Source organism: Oncorhynchus gorbuscha, linkage group LG08, assembly GCF_021184085.1.
Source record: "Oncorhynchus gorbuscha isolate QuinsamMale2020 ecotype Even-year linkage group LG08, OgorEven_v1.0, whole genome shotgun sequence".
NCBI lineage: Eukaryota > Metazoa > Chordata > Actinopteri > Salmoniformes > Salmonidae > Oncorhynchus > Oncorhynchus gorbuscha.
Window position 1 is genome coordinate 72,594,500 of NC_060180.1, and position 25,411 is coordinate 72,619,910.

Consider the following 25,411-nt stretch of genomic DNA (forward strand, 5'->3'; position numbering starts at 1 on the left):
GAAAGGACACCATCACTACTGCAGCTCAACACAATGCTCTGTCTCCCAGTCACTTTGTTCAAGGACTAAAGTAGCGTGGACACTCTCTACCAAACACGAGACTGGAGAGAGTGGACAAGAGACATTACTAACTGGACAAAAAGAAGAGGAATGGTTTTACAAAGCTGAGAGGAGACAAAACTGAGAGGAGACAAAGCTGAGAGGAGACAAAACAGAGGAGACAAAACTGAGAGGAGACAAAGCTGAGAGGAGACAAAGCTGAGAGGAGACAAAACTGAGAGGAGACAAAACTGAGAGGAGACAAAACTGAGAGGAGACAAAGCTGAGAGGAGACAAAGCTGAGAGGAGACACCTGCTTTCCTGGACTTGATAGGATGACTGGTTTATGAGGACCAAAGTAAAGAGCCTGGTTTATGAGGACCAAACTAAAGAGCCTGGACTCAAAACCTCCATCTCCACTTTCCAACATCCAACTTTTTGAAGCTATAGCATCACTCTCAAAGAAGAAGCTATAGCACCACTCTCAAAGAAGAAGCTATAGCACCACTCTCAAAGAAGGATTGTACTTTTCTCAAACTTGTTCTTTTAGGGAAACAGAGGTAAGGTGAAGAGAGCTCTCCGGTGTGTTGCTTCTCATTCAGTCACCCCTTGCCGCAGTCCTCTCATCACCCTCTCCAGGGAGTGTGTGTATGTGTGAGTGTGTGTGTGTCTGTGAGTTGTCTGCGCTTTTGTAGCACAGGATGCCCTCGTTAGCCGCGTTGGCTCGGGTGCTGGCGTTGCTTCTCCCTGGGCTGCAGACAGGATGTGGCTCCGCTACGGTAGCGGGATCACTTGCGGCGGTGGATGGAGCTACACGGGGACAGGAGGTGGAGGAGATCCAGGTGACCCCCTGTCCTTCCTGTGTGCTGGCCCAGATGAGGAGTGACTACCTGGGCTCGGACCCGGGTTCTGTCCCGGCCCCTCCTGGATCTGAGTCAGCATCTGAATCGGCTCAGACTTCGGCTCAGACGGACATGGTGGAAGCGGTGAAGCAGCACATCCTCGACATGCTCCATCTCAGCGCGAGGCCCAATGTCACCCACCCGGTGCCGCGCGCCGCCCTGCTCAACGCCATCAAGAAACTACACGTGGGCCGCGTGGGCAAGGATGGCAGCGTGGAGATCCAGGAGGAGGGGCCGGGGGGCGGCGTGGGGGCGGAGCCGCCCTCCGAGATCATCACCTTCGCCGAGCCAGGTGTGTGTAGCGTTTCATTTAAAGTGTATTCCTAGGTACTAAGAAATGACATGTTAAATGTTACAGTAATAACATGAATTACTTTCTGGGTATGTTTTGGTTGATTTAAACACCACTCGGTAGTGGTAAGGTACAAGGTAGTTATTACTAATGTTGAATGGTTTGAAAAAGAACCAGAAACTACCCCCTGTTTCGTCTTCATTTAAATAAAAGGTTCCCAAGCTGTCCTCATAGGCTAGAAACATTAGCGCAATTTATATGTTGCTAGCCCATAAGATAACCATTTTTTGTTCCATGTAGAACCCTTTTGGGGTTTCATGTAGAACCCTTGTTACCTGAAACCCACTCTGCCTGAAACCCACGTTACCTGAAACCCACGCTACCTGAAACCCACTCTACCTGAAACCCACGTTACCTGAAACCCACGCTACCTGAAACCCACGCTACCTGAAACCCACTCTGCCTGAAACCCACTCTACCTGAAACCCACGCTACCTGAAACCCACGCTACCTGAAACCCACGTTACCTGAAACCCACTCTACCTGAAACCCACTCTGCCTGAAACCCACTCTACCTGAAACCCACACTACCTGAAACCCACGCTACCTGAAACCCACACTACCTGAAACCCACTCTACCTGAAACCCACGCTACCTGAAACCCACTCTGCCTGAAACCCACGCTACCTGAAACCCACACTACCTGCGTGTGTGAAATGTGTGGTCTGCCTAGGTCTGGAAACATTTTGAAGTTAACAAGTGTCTGTGGTGCTTCTCTTGAGGATCCGAACTTATGGTCAACACGGCTTATATGAAACTTATTGACATCCCTTTTCAGTTTCTTAGTTTGGGGGTTATGTGCATCCTCAGCTAGCACGAGTTCCCAACGCTTCAGAGAATGTCAACTGCAGCTTTGACTAGATGATTTCGGCGAGACATTACAAACGCAGCTGCTGGAGGGGCACATTCAATATACGTTTGGGAGGTCGTCATTGAAAATAAATAAGTTGTTATTAGCTGGTTTGCCGCGTTATATAAAGGTTAAATGAAAGGTTGGTATGAGATTAAGAAAAAGGAATTGTAAATTATGTGACACGCCAATTGTGTGTATGGACTATATGGCTATAGACTAAATGAATATGGCCTATAGACTAAATTAATATGGACTATAGACTAAATTAAAATGAACTATAGACTAAATTAAAATGAACTATGGACTAAATGAAAATGAACTATGGACTAAAGTAAAATGGACTATAGACTAAATGAATATGGACTATAGATTAAATGAATATGTCTGTAGACTAAATGAATCAGCCTTTGCTACTGTCGCCTCACAAAAAAAGTCAATTTTATTTTTCAAATTGGTTGAGAATGGGGGAAACCCCGAGCCTGGTTGCTGTCTCTGTTCAGGCACTACATTACAGGAGAAAAGTAAAGGAGAGAAACGCTAAACACACTGAAACCCCATACTACTGTAGAGAGGAGAGGAACATACAGAAACCCCATACTACTGTAGAGTAGAGAGGAACACACAGAAACCCCATACTACTGTAGAGAGGAGAGGAACACACAGAAACCCCATACTACTGTAGAGAGGAACACACAGAAACCCCATACTACTGTAGAGAGGAGAGGAACACACAGAAACCCCATACTACTGTAGAGAGGAGAGGAACACACAGAAACCCCATACTACTGTAGAACACACAGAAACCCCATACTACTGGAGAGGAACACACAGAAACCCCATACTACTGTAGAGAGGAACACACAGAAACCCCATACTACTGTAGAGAGGAGAGGAAACACACAGAAACCCCATACTACTGTAGAGAGGAGAGGAACACACAGAAACCCCATACTACTGTAGAGTAGAGAGGAACACACAGAAACCCCATACTACTGTAGAGAGGAGAGGAACACACAGAAACCCCATACTACTGTAGAGAGGAGAGGAACACACAGAAACCCCATACTACTGTAGAGAGGAGAGGAACACACAGAAACCCCATACTACTGTAGAGAGGAGAGGAACACACAGAAACCCCATACTACTGTAGAGAGGAGAGGAACACACAGAAACCCCATACTACTGTAGAGTAGAGAGGAACACACAGAAACCCCATACTACTGTAGAGAGGAAGGAACACAGAAACCCCATACTACTGTAGAGAGGAGAGGAACACACAGAAACCCCATACTACTGTAGAGAGGAGAGGAACACACAGAAACCCCATACTACTGTAGAGTAGAGAGGAACACACAGAAACCCCATACTACTGTAGAGTAGAGAGGAACACACAGAAACCCCATAATACTGTAGAGAGGAGAGGAACACACAGAAACCCCATACTACTGTAGAGAGGAGAGGAACACACAGAAACCCCATACTACTGTAGAGTAGAGAGGAACACACAGAAACCGCATACTACTGTAGAGTAGAGAGGAACACACAGAAACCCCATACTACTGTAGAGAGGAGAGGAACACACAGAAACCCCATACTACTGTAGAGAGGAGAGGAACACACAGAAACCCCATACTACTGTAGAGAGGAACACACAGAAACCCCATACTACTGTAGAGAGGAGAGGAACACACAGAAACCCCATACTACTGTAGAGAGGAGAGGAACACACAGAAACCCCATACTACTGTAGAGTAGAGAGGAACACACAGAACCCCCATACTACTGTAGAGTAGAGAGGAACACACAGAAACCCCATACTACTGTAGAGAGGAACACACAGAAACCCCATACTACTGTAGAGAGGAGAGGAACACACAGAAACCCCATACTACTGTAGAGAGGAGAGGAACACACAGAAACCCCATACTACTGTAGAGAGGAGAGGAACACACAGAAACCCCATACTACTGTAGAGAGGAGAGGAACACACAGAAACCCCATACTACTGTAGAGTAGAGAGGAACACACAGAAACCCCAAACTACTGTAGAGAGGAGAGGAACACAGAAACCGCATACTACTGTAGAGTAGAGAGGAACACACAGAAACCCCATACTACTGTAGAGAGGAGAGGAACACACAGAAACCCCATACTACTGTAGAGAGGAACACACAGAAACCCCATACTACTGTAGAGAGGAGAGGAACACACAGAAACCCCATACTACTGTAGAGAGGAGAGGAACACACAGAAACCCCATACTACTGTAGAGTAGAGAGGAACACACAGAAACCCCATACTACTGTAGAGTAGAGAGGAACACACAGAAACCCCATAATACTGTAGAGAGGAGAGGAACACACAGAAACCCCATACTACTGTAGAGAGGAGAGGAACACACAGAAACCCCAAACTACTGTAGAGTAGAGAGGAACACACAGAAACCCCATACTACTGTAGAGTAGAGAGGAACACACAGAAACCCCATACTACTGTAGAGAGGAGAGGAACACACAGAAAGCCCATACTACTGTAGAGTAGAGAGGAACACACAGAAACCCCATACTACTGTAGAGTAGAGAGGAACACACAGAAACCCCATACTACTGTAGAGTAGAGAGGAACACACAGAAACCCCATACTACTGTAGAGAGGAGAGGAACACACAGAAACCCCATACTACTGTAGAGAGGAGAGGAACACACAGAAACCCCATACTACTGTAGAGAGGAGAGGAACACACAGAAACCCCATACTACTGTAGAGAGGAGAGGAACACACAGAAACCCCATACTACTGTAGAGAGGAGAGGAACACACAGAAACCCCATACTACTGTAGAGAGGAACAACAAACCCCATACTACTGTAGAGTAGAGAGGAACACACAGAAACCCCATACTACTGTAGAGTAGAGAGGAACAGACAGAAACCCCACTACAGAAAGAGGAACCCAGAAACTACTGTAGAGTAGAGAGGAACACACAGAAACCCCATACTACTGTAGAGAGGAGAGGAACACACAGAAACCCCATACTACTGTAGAGAGGAGAGGAACACACAGAAACCCCATACTACTGTAGAGTAGAGAGGAACACACAGAAACCCCATACTACTGTAGAGTAGAGAGGAACACACAGAAACCCCATAATACTGTAGAGAGGAGAGGAACACACAGAAACCCCATACTACTGTAGAGAGGAGAGGAACACACAGAAACCCCATACTACTGTAGAGAGGAGAGGAACACACAGAAACCCCATACTACTGTAGAGAGGAGAGGAACACACAGAAACCCCATACTACTGTAGAGAGGAGAGGAACACACAGAAACCCCATACTACTGTAGAGAGGAACCAGAAACCCCATACTACTGTAGAGAGGAACACACAGAAACCCCATACTACTGTAGAGTAGAGAGGAACACACAGAAACCCCATACTACTGTAGAGTAGAGAGGAACACACAGAAACCCCATACTACTGTAGAGTAGAGAGGAACACACAGAACCCCATACTGTAGAGAGGAGAGGAACACACAGAAACCCCTACTACTGTAGAGGAGAGGAACACACAGAAACCCCATACTACTGTAGAGAGGAGAGGAACACACAGAAACCCCATACTACTGTAGAGAGGAGAGGAACACACAGAAACCCCATACTACTGTAGAGAGGAGAGGAACACACAGAAACCCCATACTACTGTAGAGAGGAACACACGGAAACCCCATACTACTGTAGAGTAGAGAGGAACACACAGAAACCCCGTACTACTGTAGAGTAGAGAGGAACACACAGAAACCCCATACTACTGTAGAGTAGAGAGGAACACACAGAAACCCCATACTACTGTAGAGAGGAGAGGAACACACAGAAACCCCATACTACTGTAGAGAGGAGAGGAACACACAGAAACCCCATACTACTGTAGAGAGGAGAGGAACACACAGAAACCCCATACTACTGTAGAGAGGAGAGGAACACACAGAAACCCCATACTACTGTAGAGAGGAAAGGAACACACAGAAACCCCATACTACTGTAGGGAGGAGAGGAACACACAGAAACCCCATACTACTGTAGAGAGGAGAGGAACACACAGAAACCCCATACTACTGTAGAGAGGAGAGGAACACATAGAAACCCAATACTACTGTAGAGTAGAGAGGAACATACAGAAACCCCATACTACTGTAGAGAGGAGAGGAACACACAGAAACCCCATACTACTGTAGAGAGGAGAGGAACACAGAAACCCCATACTACTGTAGAGAGGAGAGGAACACACAGAAACCCCATACTACTGTAGAGTAGAGAGGAACACAGAAACCCCATACTACTGTGGAGAGGAACACACAGAAACCCCATACTACTGTAGAGAGGAGAGGAACACACAGAAACCCCATACTACTGTAGAGTAGAGAGGAAACACACAGAAACCCCATACTACTGTAGAGAGGAGAGGAACACACAGAAACCCCATACTACTGTAGAGAGGAGAGGAACACACAGAAACCCCATACTACTGTAGAGTAGAGAGGAACACACAGAAACCCCATACTACTGTAGAGAGGAGAGGAACACACAGAAACCCCAAACTACTGTAGAGTAGAGAGGAACACAGAAACCCCATACTACTGTAGAGTAGAGAGGAACACAGAAACCCCATACTACTGTAGAGAGGAGAGGAACACACAGAAACCCCATACTACTGTAGAGTAGAGAGGAACACAGAAACCCCATACTACTGTAGAGAGGAACACACAGAAACCCCATACTACTGTAGAGAGGAGAGGAATACACAGAAACCCCATACTACTGTAGAGAGGAGAGGAACACACAGAAACCCCATACTACTGTATATTTATAGTGAGGTTGACGTTCTAGAGTAGAGAGGAACACACAGAAACCCCGTTACTATTTATAGTTGACGTTCTAGAGAGGAACACACAGAAACCCCATACTACTGTATATTTATAGTGAGGTTGACGTTCTAGAGTAGAGAGGAACACACAGAAACCCCATACTACTGTATATTTATAGTGAGGTTGACGTTCTAGAGTAGAGAGGAACACACAGAAACCCCATACTACTGTATATTTATAGTGAGGTTGACGTTCTAGAGTAGAGAGGAACACACAGAAACCCCATACTACTATATATTTATAGTGAGGTTGACGTTCTAGAGGTGAGAGGAACACACAGAAACCCCATACTACTGTATATTTATATATAGTGAGGTTGACGTTCTAGAGTAGAGAGGAACACACAGAAACCCCATACTACTGTAGAGAGGAACACACAGAAACCCCATACTACTGTAGAGAGGAGAGGAACACACAGAAACCCCATACTACTGTAGAGTAGAGAGGAACACACAGAAACCCCATACTACTGTAGAGTAGAGAGGAAAACAGAAACCCCATACTACTGTAGAGAGGAGAGGAACACAGAAACCCCATACTACTGTAGAGAGGAGAGGAACACAGAAACCCCATACTACTGTATATTTATAGTGAGGTTGACGTTCTAGAGTAGAGAGGAACACACAGAAACCCCATACTACTGTATATTTATAGTGAGGTTGACGTTCTAGAGTAGAGAGGAACACACAGAAACCCCATACTACTATATATTTATAGTGAGGTTGACGTTCTAGAGGTGAGAGGAACACACAGAAACCCCATACTACTGTATATTTATATATAGTGAGGTTGACGTTCTAGAGTAGAGAGGAACACACAGAAACCCCATACTACTGTATATTTATAGTGAGGTTGACGTTCTAGAGTAGAGAGGAACACACAGAAACCCCATACTACTGTATATTTATAGTGAGGTTGACGTTCTAGAGGTGAGAGGAACACACAGAAACCCCATACTACTGTATATTTATATATAGTGAGGTTGACGTTCTAGAGTAGAGAGGAACACACAGAAACCCCATACTACTGTATATTTATATATAGTGAGGTTGACGTTCTAGAGTAGAGAGGAACACACAGAAACCCCATACTACTGTATATTTATATATAGTGAGGTTGACGTTCTAGAGTAGAGAGGAACACACAGAAACCCCATACTACTATATATTTATAGTGAGGTTGACGTTCTAGAGGTGAGAGGAACACACAGAAACCCCATACTACTGTGTATTTATATATAGTAGAGAGGAACACACAGAAAGGTTGACATTCTAGAGTAGAGAGGAACACACAGAAACCCCATACTACTGTATATTTATAGTGAGGTTGACGTTCTAGAGTAGAGAGGAACACACAGAAACCCCATACTACTGTATATTTATAGTGAGGTTGACGTTCTAGAGTAGAGAGGAACACACAGAAACCCCATACTGACAGTAAAGAGGAACACATCAGAGAGGTATGATGACAGTAGAGAGGAACACACAGAGAGGTATGATGACAGTAAAGAGGAACACACAGAGTGGTATGATGACAGTAGAGAGGAACACACAGAGTATGATGACAGTAGAGAGGAACACACAGAGAGGTATGATGACAGTAGAGAGGAACACACAGAGTGGTATGATGACAGTAGAGAGGAACACACAGAGAGGTATGATGACAGTAGAGAGGAACACACAGAGTGTACTGTATGATGACAGTAGAGAGGAACACACAGAGTGGTATGATGACAGTAGAGAGGAACACACAGAGTGGTATGATGACAGTAGGTATGATGACAGTAGAGAGGAACACACAGTATGATGACAGGTATGATGACAGAGGATGGTGGTATGATGACAGTAGAGAGGAACACACAGAGAGGTATGATAGAGAGGAACACACAGAGTGGTACTGTATGATGACAGTAAAGAGGTATGATGACAGTAGAGAGGAAACACACAGAGAGTGGTATGATGACAGTAGAGAGGAACACACAGAGTATAGAGAGGATGACATGATGACAGTAGAGAGGAACACACAGAGTGGGTATGATGACAGTAGAGGAACACACAGAGAGGTATGATGACAGTAGAGAGGAACACACAGAGTGGTATGATGACAGTAAAGAGGAACACACAGAGAGGTACTGTATGATGACAGTAGAGAGGAACACACAGAGTGGTACTGTATGATGACAGTAGAGAGGAACACACAGAGAGGTATGATGACAGTAAAGAGGAACACACAGAGAGGTATGATGACAGTAGAGAGGAACACACAGAGTGGTATGATGACAGTAGAGAGGAACACACAGAGAGGTATGATGACAGTAGAGAGGAACAACATGATGACAGAGAGGAACACACAGAGTGGTATGTATGATGACAGTAGAGAGGAACACACAGAGAGGTATGATGACAGTAGAGGAGAGGATGAACACACAGAGTGGTATGATGACAGTAGAGAGGAACACACAGAGTGGTATGATGACAGTAGAGAGGAACACACAGAGTGGTACTGTATGATGACAGTAGAGAGGAACACAGAGAGTGGTATGATGACAGTAGAGAGGAACACACAGAGAGGTATGATGACAGTAGAGAGGAACACACAGAGAGGTATGATGACAGTAGAGAGGAACACACAGAGAGGTACTGTATGATGACAGTAGAGAGGAACACACAGAGAGGTACTGTATGATGACAGTAGAGAGGAACACACAGAGTGGTATGATGACAGTAGAGAGGAACACACAGAGAGGTACTGTATGATGACAGTAGAGAGGAACACACAGAGGAACACACAGAGAGGTATGATGACAGTAAAGAGGAACACACAGAGAGGTACTGTATGATGACAGTAGAGAGGAACACACAGAGAGGTATGATGACAGTAAAGAGGAACACACAGAGTGGTACTGTATGATGACAGTAAAGAGGAACACACAGAGTGGTATGATGACAGTAGAGAGGAACACACAGAGAGGTATGATGACAGTAGAGAGGAACACACAGAGAGGTATGATGACAGTAGAGAGGAACACACAGAGTGGTATGATGACAGTAGAGAGGAACACACAGAGAGGTATGATGACAGTAGAGAGGAACACACAGAGTGGTATGATGACAGTAGAGAGGAACACACAGAGAGGTATGATGACAGTAGAGAGGAACACACAGAGAGGTACTGTATGATGACAGTAGAGAGGAACACACAGAGTGGTACTGTATGATGACAGTAGAGAGGAACACACAGAGTGGTATGATGACAGTAAAGAGGAACACACAGAGTGGTACTGTATGATGACAGTAAAGAGGAACACACAGAGAGGTACTGTATGATGACAGTAAAGAGGAACACACAGAGAGGTATGATGACAGTAAAGAGGAACACAGAAACAGGTATTTGACAGGTCTGGGGTTCGTATGTGAGGGGGAATGTGCACTCAGGAGTTGTCAGCTCTACACTCTGGTTCCAAAATGGGTTCTTCGGCTGTCCCCATGGAACCCTTTTTGGTTCCAGGTAGAACACTTTTTGGTTCCAGGTAGAACCCTTTTTGATTCCAGGTAGAACCCTTTTTGGTTCCATGTAGGGTTATACTAAAATCATTCTACCTGGAACCAAAAAGGGTTTCTGCAAAGGGATGTCTTAAGGGGACAACCAAAAGAAACGTTCAGACAATCTTGCTGTCATAGAAATGCTGTGTTGTGGATATTAAGAACAGGACACAGAAGGAACTTTTCAGAGCTTAAATGTTATCATCAGACGGGGAGAGAGAGGCAGAGAGAGAGAGAGAGAGAGAGAGAGCCAGAGAGGGAGAGAGCCAGAGATGGAGACATAGAGACGGAGACAGAGAGACAGAGAGAGAGACAGAAACAGAGAGAGAGCTAAAGAGAGAGACAGAGAGAGAGCTAGAGAGAGTGAGAGAGAGAGAGAGACAGAGACACACAGAGAGAGAGAGAGAGAGAGAGAGACAGAGACACAGAGAGAGCTAGAGAGAGAGACAGAGAGAGAGCTAGAGAGAGTGAGAGAGAGAGAGAGAGAGAGAGAGAGAGAGAGAGAGAGACACAGAGTGAGAGAGAGAGAGAGAGAGAGAGAGAGAGAGAGAGAGAGACACAGACACAGGAGAGAGAGAGAGAGAGAGAGAGAGAGAGAGAGAGAGAGAGAGAGAGAGAGAGAGAGAGAGAGACACAGAGTGAGAGAGAGAGAGGGAGAGAGAGAGAGAGACACAGAGAGAGAGAGAGAGAGAGAGAGAGAGAGAGAGAGAGAGAGAGAGAGAGAGAGAGAGAGAGAGAGTAACACAGAGAGAGAGACAGAGAGAGAGAGAGAGAGAGAGAGAGAGAGAGAGAGAGAGAGAGAGAGAGAGAGAGAGAGAGACCGTAACACAGAGAGAGAGACAGAGAGAGAGAGAGAGACTGTATCCTCCGACAAGTAGCAGAGAGGTAGCAGAGACACGTGTTCCCCAGCTGTGTCTCTCTCTCTCTCTCTCTCTCAAGCACTTTGTGTCAACGCAGAAAACTGCACTGTACAACTGTACCCTAATGTCTCTATGTTCAGAGGAACTGTTTTGCTGCTTTTTGTTCTATGTTGCTCTGTCTGTATGCTATGTCTTGCTTGTCCTATGTTGCTATGTCTTGCTTGTTCTATGGTGCTATTGTCTATATTGTAATTGTTTTTAATAACCTGCCCAGGGACTGAGGTTGAAAATTAGCCGGCTGGCTAAAACCGGCACTTTTACTGAAACGTTGATTAATGTGCACTGTCCCTGTAAAAATAAAATAAACTAAACTAAACTAAACTAAACTGAAAGTAGACCAAGTTGTTGGATTTCAGGCCTCGGTTTTCATCCTTTTACAACAGCGGTTCATCAAAAGGCACCATCCAGAAGGTTGGTGAGTAAAACCCGTACATTTAGATAACCGTTTTCTGTGTGATGGTCCGCCCTCAAAAATATGTTGCATAAAACTTACATAACTGTTTCATTATTATTATTATTATCACTGCATCAGGGATAGCTTTATACAGACGCTTCGACTTTGCAGACTTCTTGCTTCAGATACACTGCATCACCAAATGTATGTGCTCGTCGAACATCTCATTCCAAAATCTTGGGCATTAATATGTAGTTGACCCCCCCCCCCTTTCCACTCTTCTGGGAAGGCTTTCCACTAGATGTTGGAACATTGCTGCGAGGACTTACGTCCATTCAGCCACAAGAGCATGAGTGAGGTCGTGCACTGGTGTTGGGCGATTCGGACTGGCTCGCAGTCGGCGTTCCAATTCATTCACAATGGTGTTCGATGGGGTTGAGGTCAGGGCTCTGTGCATGCCAGTCAAGTTCTTCCACACCGATCTCGACAAACCATTTATGTATGGACCTCGCTCTGTGCACGGGGGCATTGTCATTCTGAAACAGGAAAGTGCCTTCACCAAACATATGCTACAAAGTTTGAAGCACAGAATTGTCTAAAATGTCATTGTATGCTGTAGCGTTAAGATTTCCCTTAAGGGAAAAGGGCCTAGCTAAAAACCATGACAAACAGCCTCAGACCATTATTCCTTCTCCACCAATCTTTACAGTTGGCACTATGCATTGGGGCAGGTAGCGTTCTCCTGGCATCCGTCAAGCCCAGATTCATCCGTCGGACTGCCAGAATGTGAAGTGTGATTCATCACTCCTTAGAATGCGTTTCCACTGCTCCAGAGTCCAATGGCAGCGAGCTTTACACCACTCCAGCCAACTCTTGGCATTGCACATGGTGATCTTAGGCTTGTGTGCGGCTTCTCGGCCACGGAGACCCATTTCATGAAGCTCCCGATGAACAGTTCTTGGGCTGACTTTCCTTCCAGAAACAGCTTGGAACTCTGTAGTGTGTTGCAACTGAGGACAGATGATATTTCAGTGCTACGCCCATCAATACTGGCCGGTCCCATTCTGTGAGCTTGTGTGGCCTACCACTTCACGGCTGAGACGTTGCTGCTCCACTTCACAATAACAACACTTACAGTTGACCGGGGGGCAGCTCTAGCAGGGCAGAAATTGTACAAACTGTCTTGTTGGAAAGGTGGCATCCTGTAACGGTGCCACGTTGAAAGTCACTGAGCTCTTCAGTAAGGCAATTCTACTGCCAATGTTTGTCTATGGAGATTGCATTACTGTGTGTTCGATTTAATACACCTGTCAGCAACGGAATGGTGTGGCCGATATAGCCAAATCCACTAATTTCAAGGGGTGTCCACATACTTTTGTATATGTATATAGTGTACATCAACCACGTACATATCTAGTGTTGGAAAGAATTGTCATATTCAGGTGTGAAGTGGGTGAATCAAAGATGATAATCAGACAAAGATGCAAAAGGTTTAATATAATGCATAGGAACAACAACGTGTATCCATGTACCACAGCACGCTGTCACGCGCTGCACGCCAACCCAACGAGGGGGGGGGGGTGCTCCGATTCTGGAGGCTTTCTTGATTGAGGGTCGGCCAATGTATACTGCAGAGCGGTGCAATAAGCGCATTCTTCCCTGACTTGTTTGCTTACATAAATGTGCATCATAATGGCTTGGCACTATAAATAACCACCCTTTTGAATGAACCTTCGATTAAAGAAAGGGACAATAATGAGTTGGTGGAATTAGGGGGGGGTGTTAACGATTGTGTGGGGTGGGGGGGGGCATGGAGGCGAATCGGAGGGGGCTCCTGGCCGTGTATAATCACTTCATTCATCCAAATATGAGCCCCAATAATTACTTTTAGGCAGTGTGGAAGCTATATGTGGCGATGGGGTTGGATGGAGAGGTCTTTGAAAGAGCCTGAGCAAAGTGAGAGAAGGATATGGAAAGGGAGAGATATGGGAGGAAGGTGGGAAAGGAAAAAAGAGAGAGGGAATGAACAGAGAGGACTAGAGAGGGAATGAACAGAGAGGACTAGAGAGGGAAAGAACAGAGAGGATTAGAGAGGGAAAGAACAGAGAGGACTAGAGAGGGAAAGAACAGAGAGGACTAGAGAGGGAATGAACAGAGAGGACTAGAGAGGGAAAGAACAGAGAGGACTAGAGAGGGAATGAACAGAGAGGACTAGAGAGGGAAAGAACAGAGAGGATTAGGACTAGAGGGAAAGAACAGAGAGGACTAGAGAGGGAAAGAACAGAGGAGGACTAGAGAGGGAAAGAACAGAGAGGACTAGAGAGGGAAAGAACAGAGAGGACTAGAGAGGGAAAGAACAGAGAGGACTAGAGAGGGGAATGAACAGAGAGGACTAGAGAGGGAAAGAACAGAGAGGACTAGAGAGGGAATGAACAGAGAGGACTAGAGAGGGAAAGAACAGAGAGGATTAGAGAGGGAAAGAACAGAGAGGACTAGAGAGGGAAAGAACAGAGAGGACTAGAGAGGGAATGAACAGAGAGGACTAGAGAGGGAAAGAACAGAGAGGACTAGAGAGGGAATGAACAGAGAGGACTAGAGAGGGAAAGAACAGAGAGGATTAGAGAGGGAAAGAACAGAGAGGACTAGAGAGGGAAAGAACAGAGAGGACTAGAGAGGGAAAGAACAGAGAGGACTAGAGGACTAGAGGACTAGAGGACTAGAGAGGGAAAGAACAGAGAGGACTAGAGGAGAGGGAATGAGGGAAAGAACAGAGAGGACTAGAGAGGGAAAGAACAGAGAGGACTAGAGAGGGAAAGAACAGAGAGGACTAGAGAGGGAATGAACAGAGAGGACTAGAGAGGGAAAGAACAGAGGGACTAGAGAGGGAAAGAACAGAGAGGACTAGAGAGGGAAAGAACAGAGAGGACTAGAGAGGGAAAGAACAGAGAGGACTAGAGAGGGAAAGAACAGAGAGGACTAGAGAGGGAAAGGGAAAACAGAGAGGACTAGAGAGGGAAAGAACAGAGAGGACTAGAGAGGGAAAGAACAGAGAGGACTAGAGAGGGAAAGAACAGAGAGGACTAGAGAGGGAAAGAACAGAGAGGACTAGAGAGGGAAAGAACAGAGAGGACTAGAGAGGGAAAGAACAGAGAGGACTAGAGAGGAAATGAACAGAGAGGACTAGAGACGGAAAGAACAGAGAGGACTAGAGAGGGAATGAACAGAGAGGACTAGAGAGGGAAAGAACAGAGAGGACTAGAGGAATAGAGGACTAGAGGACTAGAGAGGGAAAGAACAGAGAGGACTAGAGGAATAGAGGACTAGAGGACTAGAGAGGGAAAGAACAGAGAGGACTAGAGAGGGAAAGAACAGAGAGGACTAGAGAGGGAATGAACAGAGAGGACTAGAGAGGGAAAGAACAGAGAGGACTAGAGAGGGAAAGAACAGAGAGGACTAGAGAGGGAAAGAACAGAGAGGACTAGAGAGGGAATGAACAGAGAGGACTAGAGAGGGAAAGAACAGAGAGGACTAGAGAGGGAATGAACAGAGAGGACTAGAGAGGGAAAGAACAGAGAGGACTAGAGAGGGAATGAACAGAGAGGACTAGAGAGGGAAAGAACAGAGAGGACTAGAGAGGGAAAGAACAGAGAGGACTAGAGAGGGAAAGAACAGAGAGGACTAGAGAGGGAAAGAACAGAGAGGACTAGAGAGGGAAAGAACAGAGAGGACTAGAGGACTAGAGGACTAGAGAGGGAAGGAACAGAGAGGACTAGAGAGGGAAAGAACAGAGAGGACTAGAGAGGGAAAGAACAGAGAGGACTAGAGGACTAGAGGACTAGAGAGGGAAAGAACAGATAGGACTAGAGGACTAGAGGACTAGAGAGGGAAAGAACAGAGAGGACTAGAGAGGGAATGAACAGAGAGGACTAGAGGACTAGAGGACTAGAGGACTAGAGGACTAGAGGACTAGAGGACTAGAGGACTAGAGAGGGAAAGAACAGAGAGGACTAGAGGACTAGAGGACTAGAGGACTAGAGGACTAGAGAGGGAAAGAACAGAGAGGACTAGAGAGGGAATGAACAGAGAGGACTAGAGGACTAGAGGACTAGAGAGGGAAAGAACAGAGAGGACTAGAGAGGGAAAGAACAGAGAGGACTAGAGAGGGAATGAACAGAGAGGACTAGAGAGGGAAAGAACAGAGAGGACTAGAGAGGGAAAGAACAGAGAGGACTAGAGGAATAGAGGACTAGAGGACTAGAGAGGGAAAGAACAGAGAGGACTAGAGGACTAGAGGACTAGAGGACTAGAGGACTAGAGGACTAGAGGACTAGAGGACTAGAGGACTAGAGAGGGAAAGAACAGAGAGGACTAGAGGACTAGAGGACTAGAGGACTAGAGGACTAGAGAGGGAAAGAACAGATAGGACTAGAGGACTAGAGGACTAGAGGACTAGAGGACTAGAGGACTAGAGGACTAGAGGACTAGAGAGGGAAAGAACAGAGAGGACTAGAGGACTAGAGGACTAGAGGACTAGAGGACTAGAGAGGGAAAGAACAGAGAGGACTAGAGAGGGAATGAACAGAGAGGACTAGAGGACTAGAGGACTAGAGAGGGAAAGAACAGAGAGGACTAGAGAGGGAAAGAACAGAGAGGACTAGAGAGGGAATGAACAGAGAGGACTAGAGAGGGAAAGAACAGAGAGGACTAGAGAGGGAAAGAACAGAGAGGACTAGAGGAATAGAGGACTAGAGGACTAGAGAGGGAAAGAACAGAGAGGACTAGAGGACTAGAGGACTAGAGGACTAGAGAGGGAATGAACAGAGAGGACTAGAGGACTAGAGGACTAGAGGACTAGAGAGGGAAAGAACAGAGAGGACTAGAGAGGGAAAGAACAGAGAGGACTAGAGAGGGAAAGAACAGAGAGGACTAGAGAGGGAAAGAACAGAGAGGACTAGAGAGGGAAAGAACAGAGAGGACTAGAGAGGGAAAGAACAGAGAGGACTAGAGAGGGAAAGAACAGAGAGGACTAGAGGACTAGAGGACTAGAGGACTAGAGGACTAGAGGACTAGAGGACTAGAGGACTAGAGAGGGAATGAACAGAGAGGACTAGAGAGGGAATGAACAGAGAGGACTAGAGGACTAGAGATGGAAAGAACAGAGAGGACTAGAGGACTAGAGGACTAGAGGACTAGAGAGGGAATGAACAGAGAGGACTAGAGAGGGAATGAACAGAGAGGACTAGAGGACTAGAGGACTAGAGAGGGAAAGAACAGAGAGGACTAGAGAGGGAATGAACAGAGAGGACTAGAGAGGGAAAGAACAGAGAGGACTAGAGGACTAGAGGACTAGAGGACTAGAGAGGGAAAGAACAGAGAGGACTAGAGGACTAGAGGACTAGAGGACTAGAGGACTAGAGGACTAGAGAGGGAAAGAACAGAGAGGACTAGAGAGGGAATGAACAGAGAGGACTAGAGGACTAGAGGACTAGAGGACTAGAGAGGGAAAGAACAGAGAGGACTAGAGAGGGAAAGAACAGAGAGGACTAGAGAGGGAAAGAACAGAGAGGACTAGAGAGGGAAAGAACAGAGAGGACTAGAGGACTAGAGGACTAGAGGACTAGAGGACTAGAGGACTAGAGGACTAGAGGACTAGAGGACTAGAGGACTAGAGGACTAGAGAGGGAATGAACAGAGAGGACTAGAGAGGGAATGAACAGAGAGGACTAGAGGACTAGAGAGGGAAAGAACAGAGAGGACTAGAGGACTAGAGGACTAGAGGACTAGAGAGGGAATGAACAGAGAGGACTAGAGAGGGAATGAACAGAGAGGACTAGAGGACTAGAGGACTAGAGAGGGAAAGAACAGAGAGGACTAGAGAGGGAATGAACAGAGAGGACTAGAGAGGGAAAGAACAGAGAGGACTAGAGGACTAGAGGACTAGAGGACTAGAGAGGGAAAGAACAGAGAGGACTAGAGGACTAGAGGACTAGAGGACTAGAGAGGGAAAGAACAGAGAGGACTAGAGAGGGAATGAACAGAGAGGACTAGAGAGGGAATGAACAGAGAGGACTAGAGGACTAGAGGACTAGAGAGGGAAAGAACAGAGAGGACTAGAGAGGGAAAGAACAGAGAGGACTAGAGGACTAGAGGACTAGAGGACTAGAGGACTAGAGAGGGAAAGAACAGAGAGGACTAGAGAGGGAAAGAACAGAGAGGACTAGAGGACTAGAGAGGGAAAGAACAGAGAGGACTAGAGAGGGAAAGAACAGAGAGGACTAGAGGACTAGAGGACTAGAGAGGGAAAGAACAGAGAGGATTAGAGAGGGAATGAACAGAGAGGACTAGAGGACTAGAGGACTAGAGGACTAGAGAGGGAAAGAACAGAGAGGACTAGAGAGGGAAAGAACAGAGAGGACTAGAGGACTAGAGAGGGAAAGAACAGAGAGGACTAGAGGACTAGAGAGGGAAAGAACAGAGAGGACTAGAGAGGGAAAGAACAGAGAGGACTAGAGGACTAGAGAGGGAAAGAACAGAGAGGACTAGAGAGGGAAAGAACAGAGAGGATTAGAGAGGGAAAGAACAGAGAGGACTAGAGGACTAGAGAGGGAAAGAACAGAGAGGACTAGAGGACTAGAGAGGGAAAGAACAGAGAGGACTAGAGAGGGAAAGAACAGAGAGGATTAGAGAGGGAAAGAACAGAGAGGACTAGAGAGGGAAAGAACAGAGAGGACTAGAGGACTAGAGAGGGAAAGAACAGAGAGGACTAGAGAGGGAAAGAACAGAGAGGATTAGAGAGGGAAAGAACAGAGAGGACTAGAGAGGGAATGATAGATAGAGGAGGAGAAGAGATAGAGGAGGAGAAGAGATAGAGGAGGAGAAGAGATAGAGGAGGAGAAGAGATAGAGGAGGAGAAGAGATAGAGGAGGAAAAGAGATAGAGGAGGAGAAGAGATAGAGGAGGAGAAGAGATAGAGGAGGAGAAGAGATAGAGGAGGAGAAGAGATAGAGGAGGAGAAGAGATAGAGGAGGAGAAGAGATAGAGGAGGAAAAGAGATAGAGGAGGAAAAGAGATAGAGGAGGAGAAGAGATAGAGGAGAAGAAGAGATAGAGGAGGAAAAGAGATAGAGGAGGAGAAGAGATAGAGGAGGAGAAGAGATAGAGGAGGAAAAGAGATAGAGGAGGAGAAGAGATAGAGGAGGAGAAGAGATAGAGGAGAAAAGAGATAGAGGAGAAAAGGAGATAGAGGAGGAGAAGAGATAGAGGAGGAGAAGAGATAGAGAGGGTAGCGTGTGAATGAATTGTATGAATGTAATTTAGTGTTGGTGGGCTTTTCTGTACATGCATATGCATATGCGATATGAGTTGCTCCCATTTCAATATATTTATGGTTTATGATACCTAATTAACAGATAAATCCCCCAAAAGTACTGAATAATTCCGACCAACCTTGACAGACTGTTTGTCTTTGTTTAGTTACACTAGGTGTTACACTACACTCCTGTTTGTTTGTGATTAAATTCAATGAGATTCCCAGGACATGTTTCTCCAAAACCGACAAAAACCACAGAGAACCAGCTATGCACGGACACTGCCAGACAGACGCACACTTTGGTAATAGATAGTGAGAAAGTTGTAAAAAATATATATTTGAAAAACGTCACCTAAGCACACACGTCGTTACTCGCCAGTGACTTGATAAACTGATCGTGGCCTGGCTGTTCAATGTGTCTGCTACAGTAACTACTACTTGCTAGCTTTATTGAGTTGGAACTTAGCTAGCGAGCTAGTGATTTTGGGCACTGATAAACAGCCTGAAGCTTGTGCTTATTTACGATAGTTGGACAGCTGATGAGGAAGTTGTAGACGTGTTATTGTTCTCAGAAATCAGTCCTGAGAGCGCAGACAGATTTTCCCGACTTTCCAGACTTGACTAGAATGCATGCATATTTTTTAGCATGATAAATACTACACCAAACACCTTAGTTAAGTGTAAAATTGCGAGACTAAGACCACTGCAAAAGTGTCAAAATTATTGTAATCACAGACTTCTTAATTTATCCTAAATTAATTCAGACTATTTTGAGGAGGTGGCTATGTTGTTGCTACGGTGACTCAGGGGGGACAAACAACAGTCTCCGCCAGGGTACGATATGTGCAAATAACACACCCACATCAAACCACACCCCCAAGACAACTCTTGTTTGACTTCAGTCATGGCCGCTAGCGTTTCTTAATGAGCTTAATGAGCAATGAGGGTGTGTTGGAGATGTGTGTTATTAGGTGATGGATTGCACAACGTTGACCATTGGCCAGAGAGACTTCATGGTAGCTCTCTATATTATATATTTTTTGGAAACATTTATTATAACCGATATAAAAAAATTAAAATAAAATATTTTTATTAGGGGCAACTGTGTACAATATCAGACAATAAATGTCTGGTATCCATGAGGATGTCCTAATATGGACATCATACACTAGTCCAATCACTGCATCTCCAGGACTCAATTCTACACAAGTATTTATAAAGACGTATTAATGAAAGTCACTAGGAGGTTATTATAAAGTGTAACCTGACGCCCGTTGCTTTCCTAACTAAACAGAGTGACTGGGGAAGATAAAGCCGAGCCAAACCTCGTCAGACACGGAAGACCTTGAACAAATGCATTCTTGTACAAACAGAGTATGGATTTGGAATAGAATGGACTGTCTATGGTCAAAAGCATGTACAATATCTCTCCTTCAGTCTATAGCTCTATTTGAAACTTAGAGTAAGCATTTGAATATATTTAAGGAGGCTATGGGGCTTTTGCCTCTAGGGGTGCTCTTAAGCCAAAAGAAGTCCCCTAAATGGACAGACACACAGATTCGTCCAGAAATTACATTTTTGGACAAAGAGGGGCACACCTCCAGTCAGCAATTACATTCCTGTACAGCCTCTTTTAAACATACTAGGTTTTATTGTAGAAGAACAAAGAAAAACCTGCGTCGTCTAACCAAAAATGATTATGCACATTTGAAGCATTGCTCTCATTGTGATGAATAAACAACCTTTTCCCTCTTCTCCTCTAGGCGACACTACATCCGCTGTGACCTTTGACATTTCCAAGGAGGGCAGTGAGCTCTCAGTGGTGGAGCAGGCCAACGTGTGGCTCTTCCTCAAGCTGGCCAAGGGGCAAGGGCGAGGCAGGGGCAAGGTGAACATACAGCTTCTGCAGCGCCGCCAGCAGAAGACCAAAGCACCAGGCTTTGCCTTCAACGAGACCCAGGGCGAGGAGGAGGAGTTGGTGTCTGAGAAGATGGTGGACACGAGGCGCAGCGGCTGGCACACGCTCCCCGTGTCGCACAGCATCCAGTCCCTCCTGGACACCGGTGGCAGCGTTATCGATCTACGAGTCTCCTGCCCGCAGTGCACTGAGGCGGGCGCCACACCCATCTTGGTCCACACCGAGGGCGAGCAACCAGGACGGGAGAGGGACCAATCCCACCGGCCTTTCCTCATGGTCGTATTGCGGCCCGGCATGGAGGAACACGCTCGCCGACGCGTCAAACGCGGCCTGGAGTGCGATGGAAAGATGCACATCTGTTGCAAGCGGCAGTTCTATGTCAACTTCAAGGACATCGGCTGGAACGACTGGATCATCGCGCCGCCGGGCTACCACGCCAACTACTGCGAGGGCGACTGCCCCAGCCATGTGGCCAGCATCACGGGCTCCTCGCTGTCCTTCCACTCCACTGTCATCAACCACTACCGAATGCGGGGCTACGCGCCCTTCCAGAACACCCAGTCGTGCTGCGTGCCCACGCGGCTACGCGCCATGTCTATGCTCTACTACAACGAGGAGCAGAAGATCATCAAGAAGGATATCCAGAACATGATTGTGGACGGGTGTGGCTGCTCATAAGAGACAATGATAGAGAGCAGATATATATATATATAGACTCACCAATAACAAGAAGACACCCGTTGGGCCGTTTATCCCTTCAAACAAAAACAATACCTTTTTTGGGGGGAATCATGTAAAATAATTGTTGACTGACTCATCTGTCCGTTTTGTCTGATTATCCGACGGGAAATTGTGAAGTCTCTATTTCAGATTTTAAAAAAGGGAATACAGAATATATTTTTGTTGAATGGAGAGCAAGAGTGGGACTACTTATGTGATTCCTGCTTCTCTGCACGACAATGAACTTGGGAACAATTTTCCCTGAAAGAAAAACCTATGCAACTGATCAAGTATTACCGTGTGGGCTTTTTAATGTCTCTTTACACATTATTGGTGTTTTGATTTATTTTTTCATTTGTATAAAAGGAAGACTTTTTTTTGCAAATGTTTTTTTTTTGTTTGTTTTTGTTCAAATGTGCTTCTTTGTTTCAGTTGTTTTGTATTGTTACTGTTGAGAGATACTTGAAAGAAATAGGTTTGACCAGCTACTGGAGCCAAACACTTTTATAATTAATAACAAGGTTTTTTTTTAATTATTATTAATATTTCTGAACTATTTTGTTTTTTTTACATGAAAAACAATTATTAATGGTGAAATTTGCACTATACCAACATTCTTGCCAACTTGATCGCATTGACGGTAAAACACCAAACAGATGAAAAGAAACAAACTTCTCAAGCAAAAACATATGAAGAGTTTTTTTTCCAACACTGTAAAAAAGAAGTTGTATATTTGAAAGAAATGCGGTTGAGTCTATCCTAATCATGGCATGGAGTTCCATGACAGAAATCTATCACTTGATGGTTTATTTCAGTGACAAATAATCATGTAGTTTAGCTAAAAGTAGTATTGCTAGGTTTTACACAGTCAAATGGAACAAATAACTATGTTTTTATGTATATATATATATATATATATTTATAATGAACTGTACACATGTTACGTATGACATCAATACTTAAATATATGAAACAATACAAATCAGTAGAGTAATATGATGTATGTAATATGTGTGTGTAAAACATTTACATTTGACCTTTTAGATACTCTCATCCAGAGTGACTTTATCTTAAGATATCTAGGTGAGACAACCACATATCACAGTCAAATATACAGGATCTGAAAGTTCCATTCCACCTAAATAATGGAGATATATATATATATATATATATTCATAAACAGTCATTGTTTTACACGTGAAGGTACCCATAAACAATTATTTCTGATGAAAAAAAAACACACAAATGTGAACAAATTGGTGGATATAACATTGTTTTGGAAATAAACTCTTCATATACACACTACAGTTACAGATCATAGTCTCTCAATCAAAGTAACACCAAAGATAGGAGCACCATGAGCTTTCAAGTTGAGCAGTTTACCAGAAGGACAATCTCTACTGAAGCCTCTCGATTAATATTCCTAACAACTAGTGATGACAAAGACAAAAAACACTTTGATGTAGGAACACCATGAAACTTACACTTAAAAGTTTAACAAAAATACAAATAAAATCCGACGGTTAAATTATTATGATTTTTTTCCCATAATTTTCTTTCTTCAACAATTCTTTCACTGCCATTTTTCTTGTTCTAAATGACAAATTGAAATTGGAGAACAGTGTAGTTGTAGACATGTAACAAATATGATAATAAACATACTGTATAACATGAAATGTCATAAATAACAAATATATAAAGATCATTGAATGTGTTTTAATTTGGTGAATTATTCTTCCTTTGACAAAAGAGAAGACTCTGAAAACATTTGGACAACTTTACGTACTCTTACTGAACATGAGGTGTTATATTACTTTGTTGTACAAACCACAAATGTCACTTGTGGATATGTTTTTATATAATTTATTTGGCAGAAATTGTTGCTTCATTATTAAACACAATGAGTTGTACAAGTTCTGTATTGTGTTTCATTTACATTTTCAGTAACACTTTACTTCAAGCATCCCGGAAATGGATCTATAACGCAGTCATGGAAACATCAGAATGCTTTCGTTTTTTAAATGGTTCTAACAAAAAAAATATAACCGCAACAACAATTTCAAAGATTTTACTGAGTTACAGTTCATACAAGGAAATCAATACATTGATAAATAAATTCATTAGGGCCTAATCCATGGATTTCATCATGACTGGGAATGCAGATATGCATCAGTTGGTCACAGAAGTTTTAAAAAATCAACTAAAAAGGTAGGTGTGTGGATCAGAAAACCAGTCAGTATCTGGCGTGACAAACCATTTGCCTTACGCAGCGCGACACATCTCCTTCGCATAGAGTTGATCAGGCTGTTGTGGCCTGGGGAATGTTGTCCCACTCCTCTTCAAGCTATGCAAAGTTACTGGATATTGGCCGGAATTGGAACATGCTGTCGTACACATAAATCCAGAGCATCCCAAACATGCTCAATGTGTAACATGTCTGGTTAGTATGCAGGCCATGGAAGAACGGGGACATTTTCAGTTTCCAGGAATTGTGTACAGGTCCTTGTGACATGGGGTCGTGCATTATGCTGAAACATGAGGTGATGGCGGCGGATGAATGGCGCGACAATGGGCCTTAGGATCTCGTCACGGTATCTATTTGTGTTCAAATTGCCATAAAATGCTATTGTGTTTGTTGTCCGTAGCTTATGCCTGCCCATATCATAACCCCACCGCCACCATGGTGCACTCTGTTCACAACATTGAGATCAGTAGACCGCTTGCCCACACAACACCATACACACTGTCTGCCATCTGTCCAGTACAGTTGAAACTGGGATTCATCCACGACGAGGCCAGTGACCATCGAAGGTCGGTTATGACGCTGAACTGCAGTCAGGTCAAAGACCCCGGTGAAGACAACTAGCATGCAATTCAGCTTCTGAGATGGTTTCTGACAGTTTGTGCAGAAATTCTTCAGTTGTGCAAACCCACAGTTTCAGGTGACCGGTCTCAGACGATCCCGCAGGTGAGGAAGCCGGATGTGGAGGTCCTGGGCTGTACTCATAAAGCCAGGTACCGAAACACAGGTGAAGCCTAGTAAGAAGTGGGGTGTATTCATGGATATCAAGGGAAGACAGCCCCCCCCCCACAAACAAATACCAAGAAAAAAACATGTAAAATAATTTATCTTTGGTCTCTCTGTGTTTCATAATGTATCTCAACAGAGAAAGCATCCGAGAAAGGGAAACAGCGCCCCTCTGTCTCTGTATGTGTAGCCCATGTATCTGATGCTGTCTGGTCAAATTGAGTATTACATTGTTGCCACCTGTAGCACTGAATGTAAGGGAAGCCAGTGAGCATTTGGCCTCCCTTGTTTAAAACATTTAAAAAATAACTGAAGGGTCCTTGTGCACCAAAAAAAAAAAGTTTAAAAGGCTTCACACCAATCACATGACATCATTGACAGAAAGAACTTGAACTTCTGCATCTCATTGTGTTGGTGTTCTCCCGTGGCTAGCTAGCTAAAATGTTCCCTTTTTTAAATTAGCCATGGATGGAGATAGGGATTTGGATGTTTTACTTCATTCTCCATACTG

At 44.7% G+C, this 25,411-nt stretch overlaps 1 protein-coding gene across 1 annotated transcript; it reads left to right on the plus strand.

Moving 5' to 3' along the window:
• On the plus strand, positions 1-23,766 carry LOC124042170 (inhibin beta A chain-like). Its single transcript, XM_046360560.1, has 2 exons — positions 1-1,233; positions 20,998-23,766. Exons 1-2 carry the CDS (start codon positions 741-743, stop codon positions 21,828-21,830), a joined length of 1,326 nt encoding a protein of 441 aa, XP_046216516.1. The 5' UTR covers positions 1-740; the 3' UTR covers positions 21,831-23,766.
• The last annotated feature ends 1,645 nt before the right edge of the window (positions 23,767-25,411 follow it).

Bases quoted from the DNA above. Each gene is read 5' to 3' on its own strand.
- LOC124042170 (XM_046360560.1), top strand. From the start codon at position 741: ATGCCCTCGTTAGCCGCGTTGGCTCGGGTGCTGGCGTTGCTTCTCCCT. The intron at 1,234-20,997 runs GTGTGTGTAGCG...CTTCTCCTCTAG, and splicing joins CATCACCTTCGCCGAGCCAG to GCGACACTACATCCGCTGTG.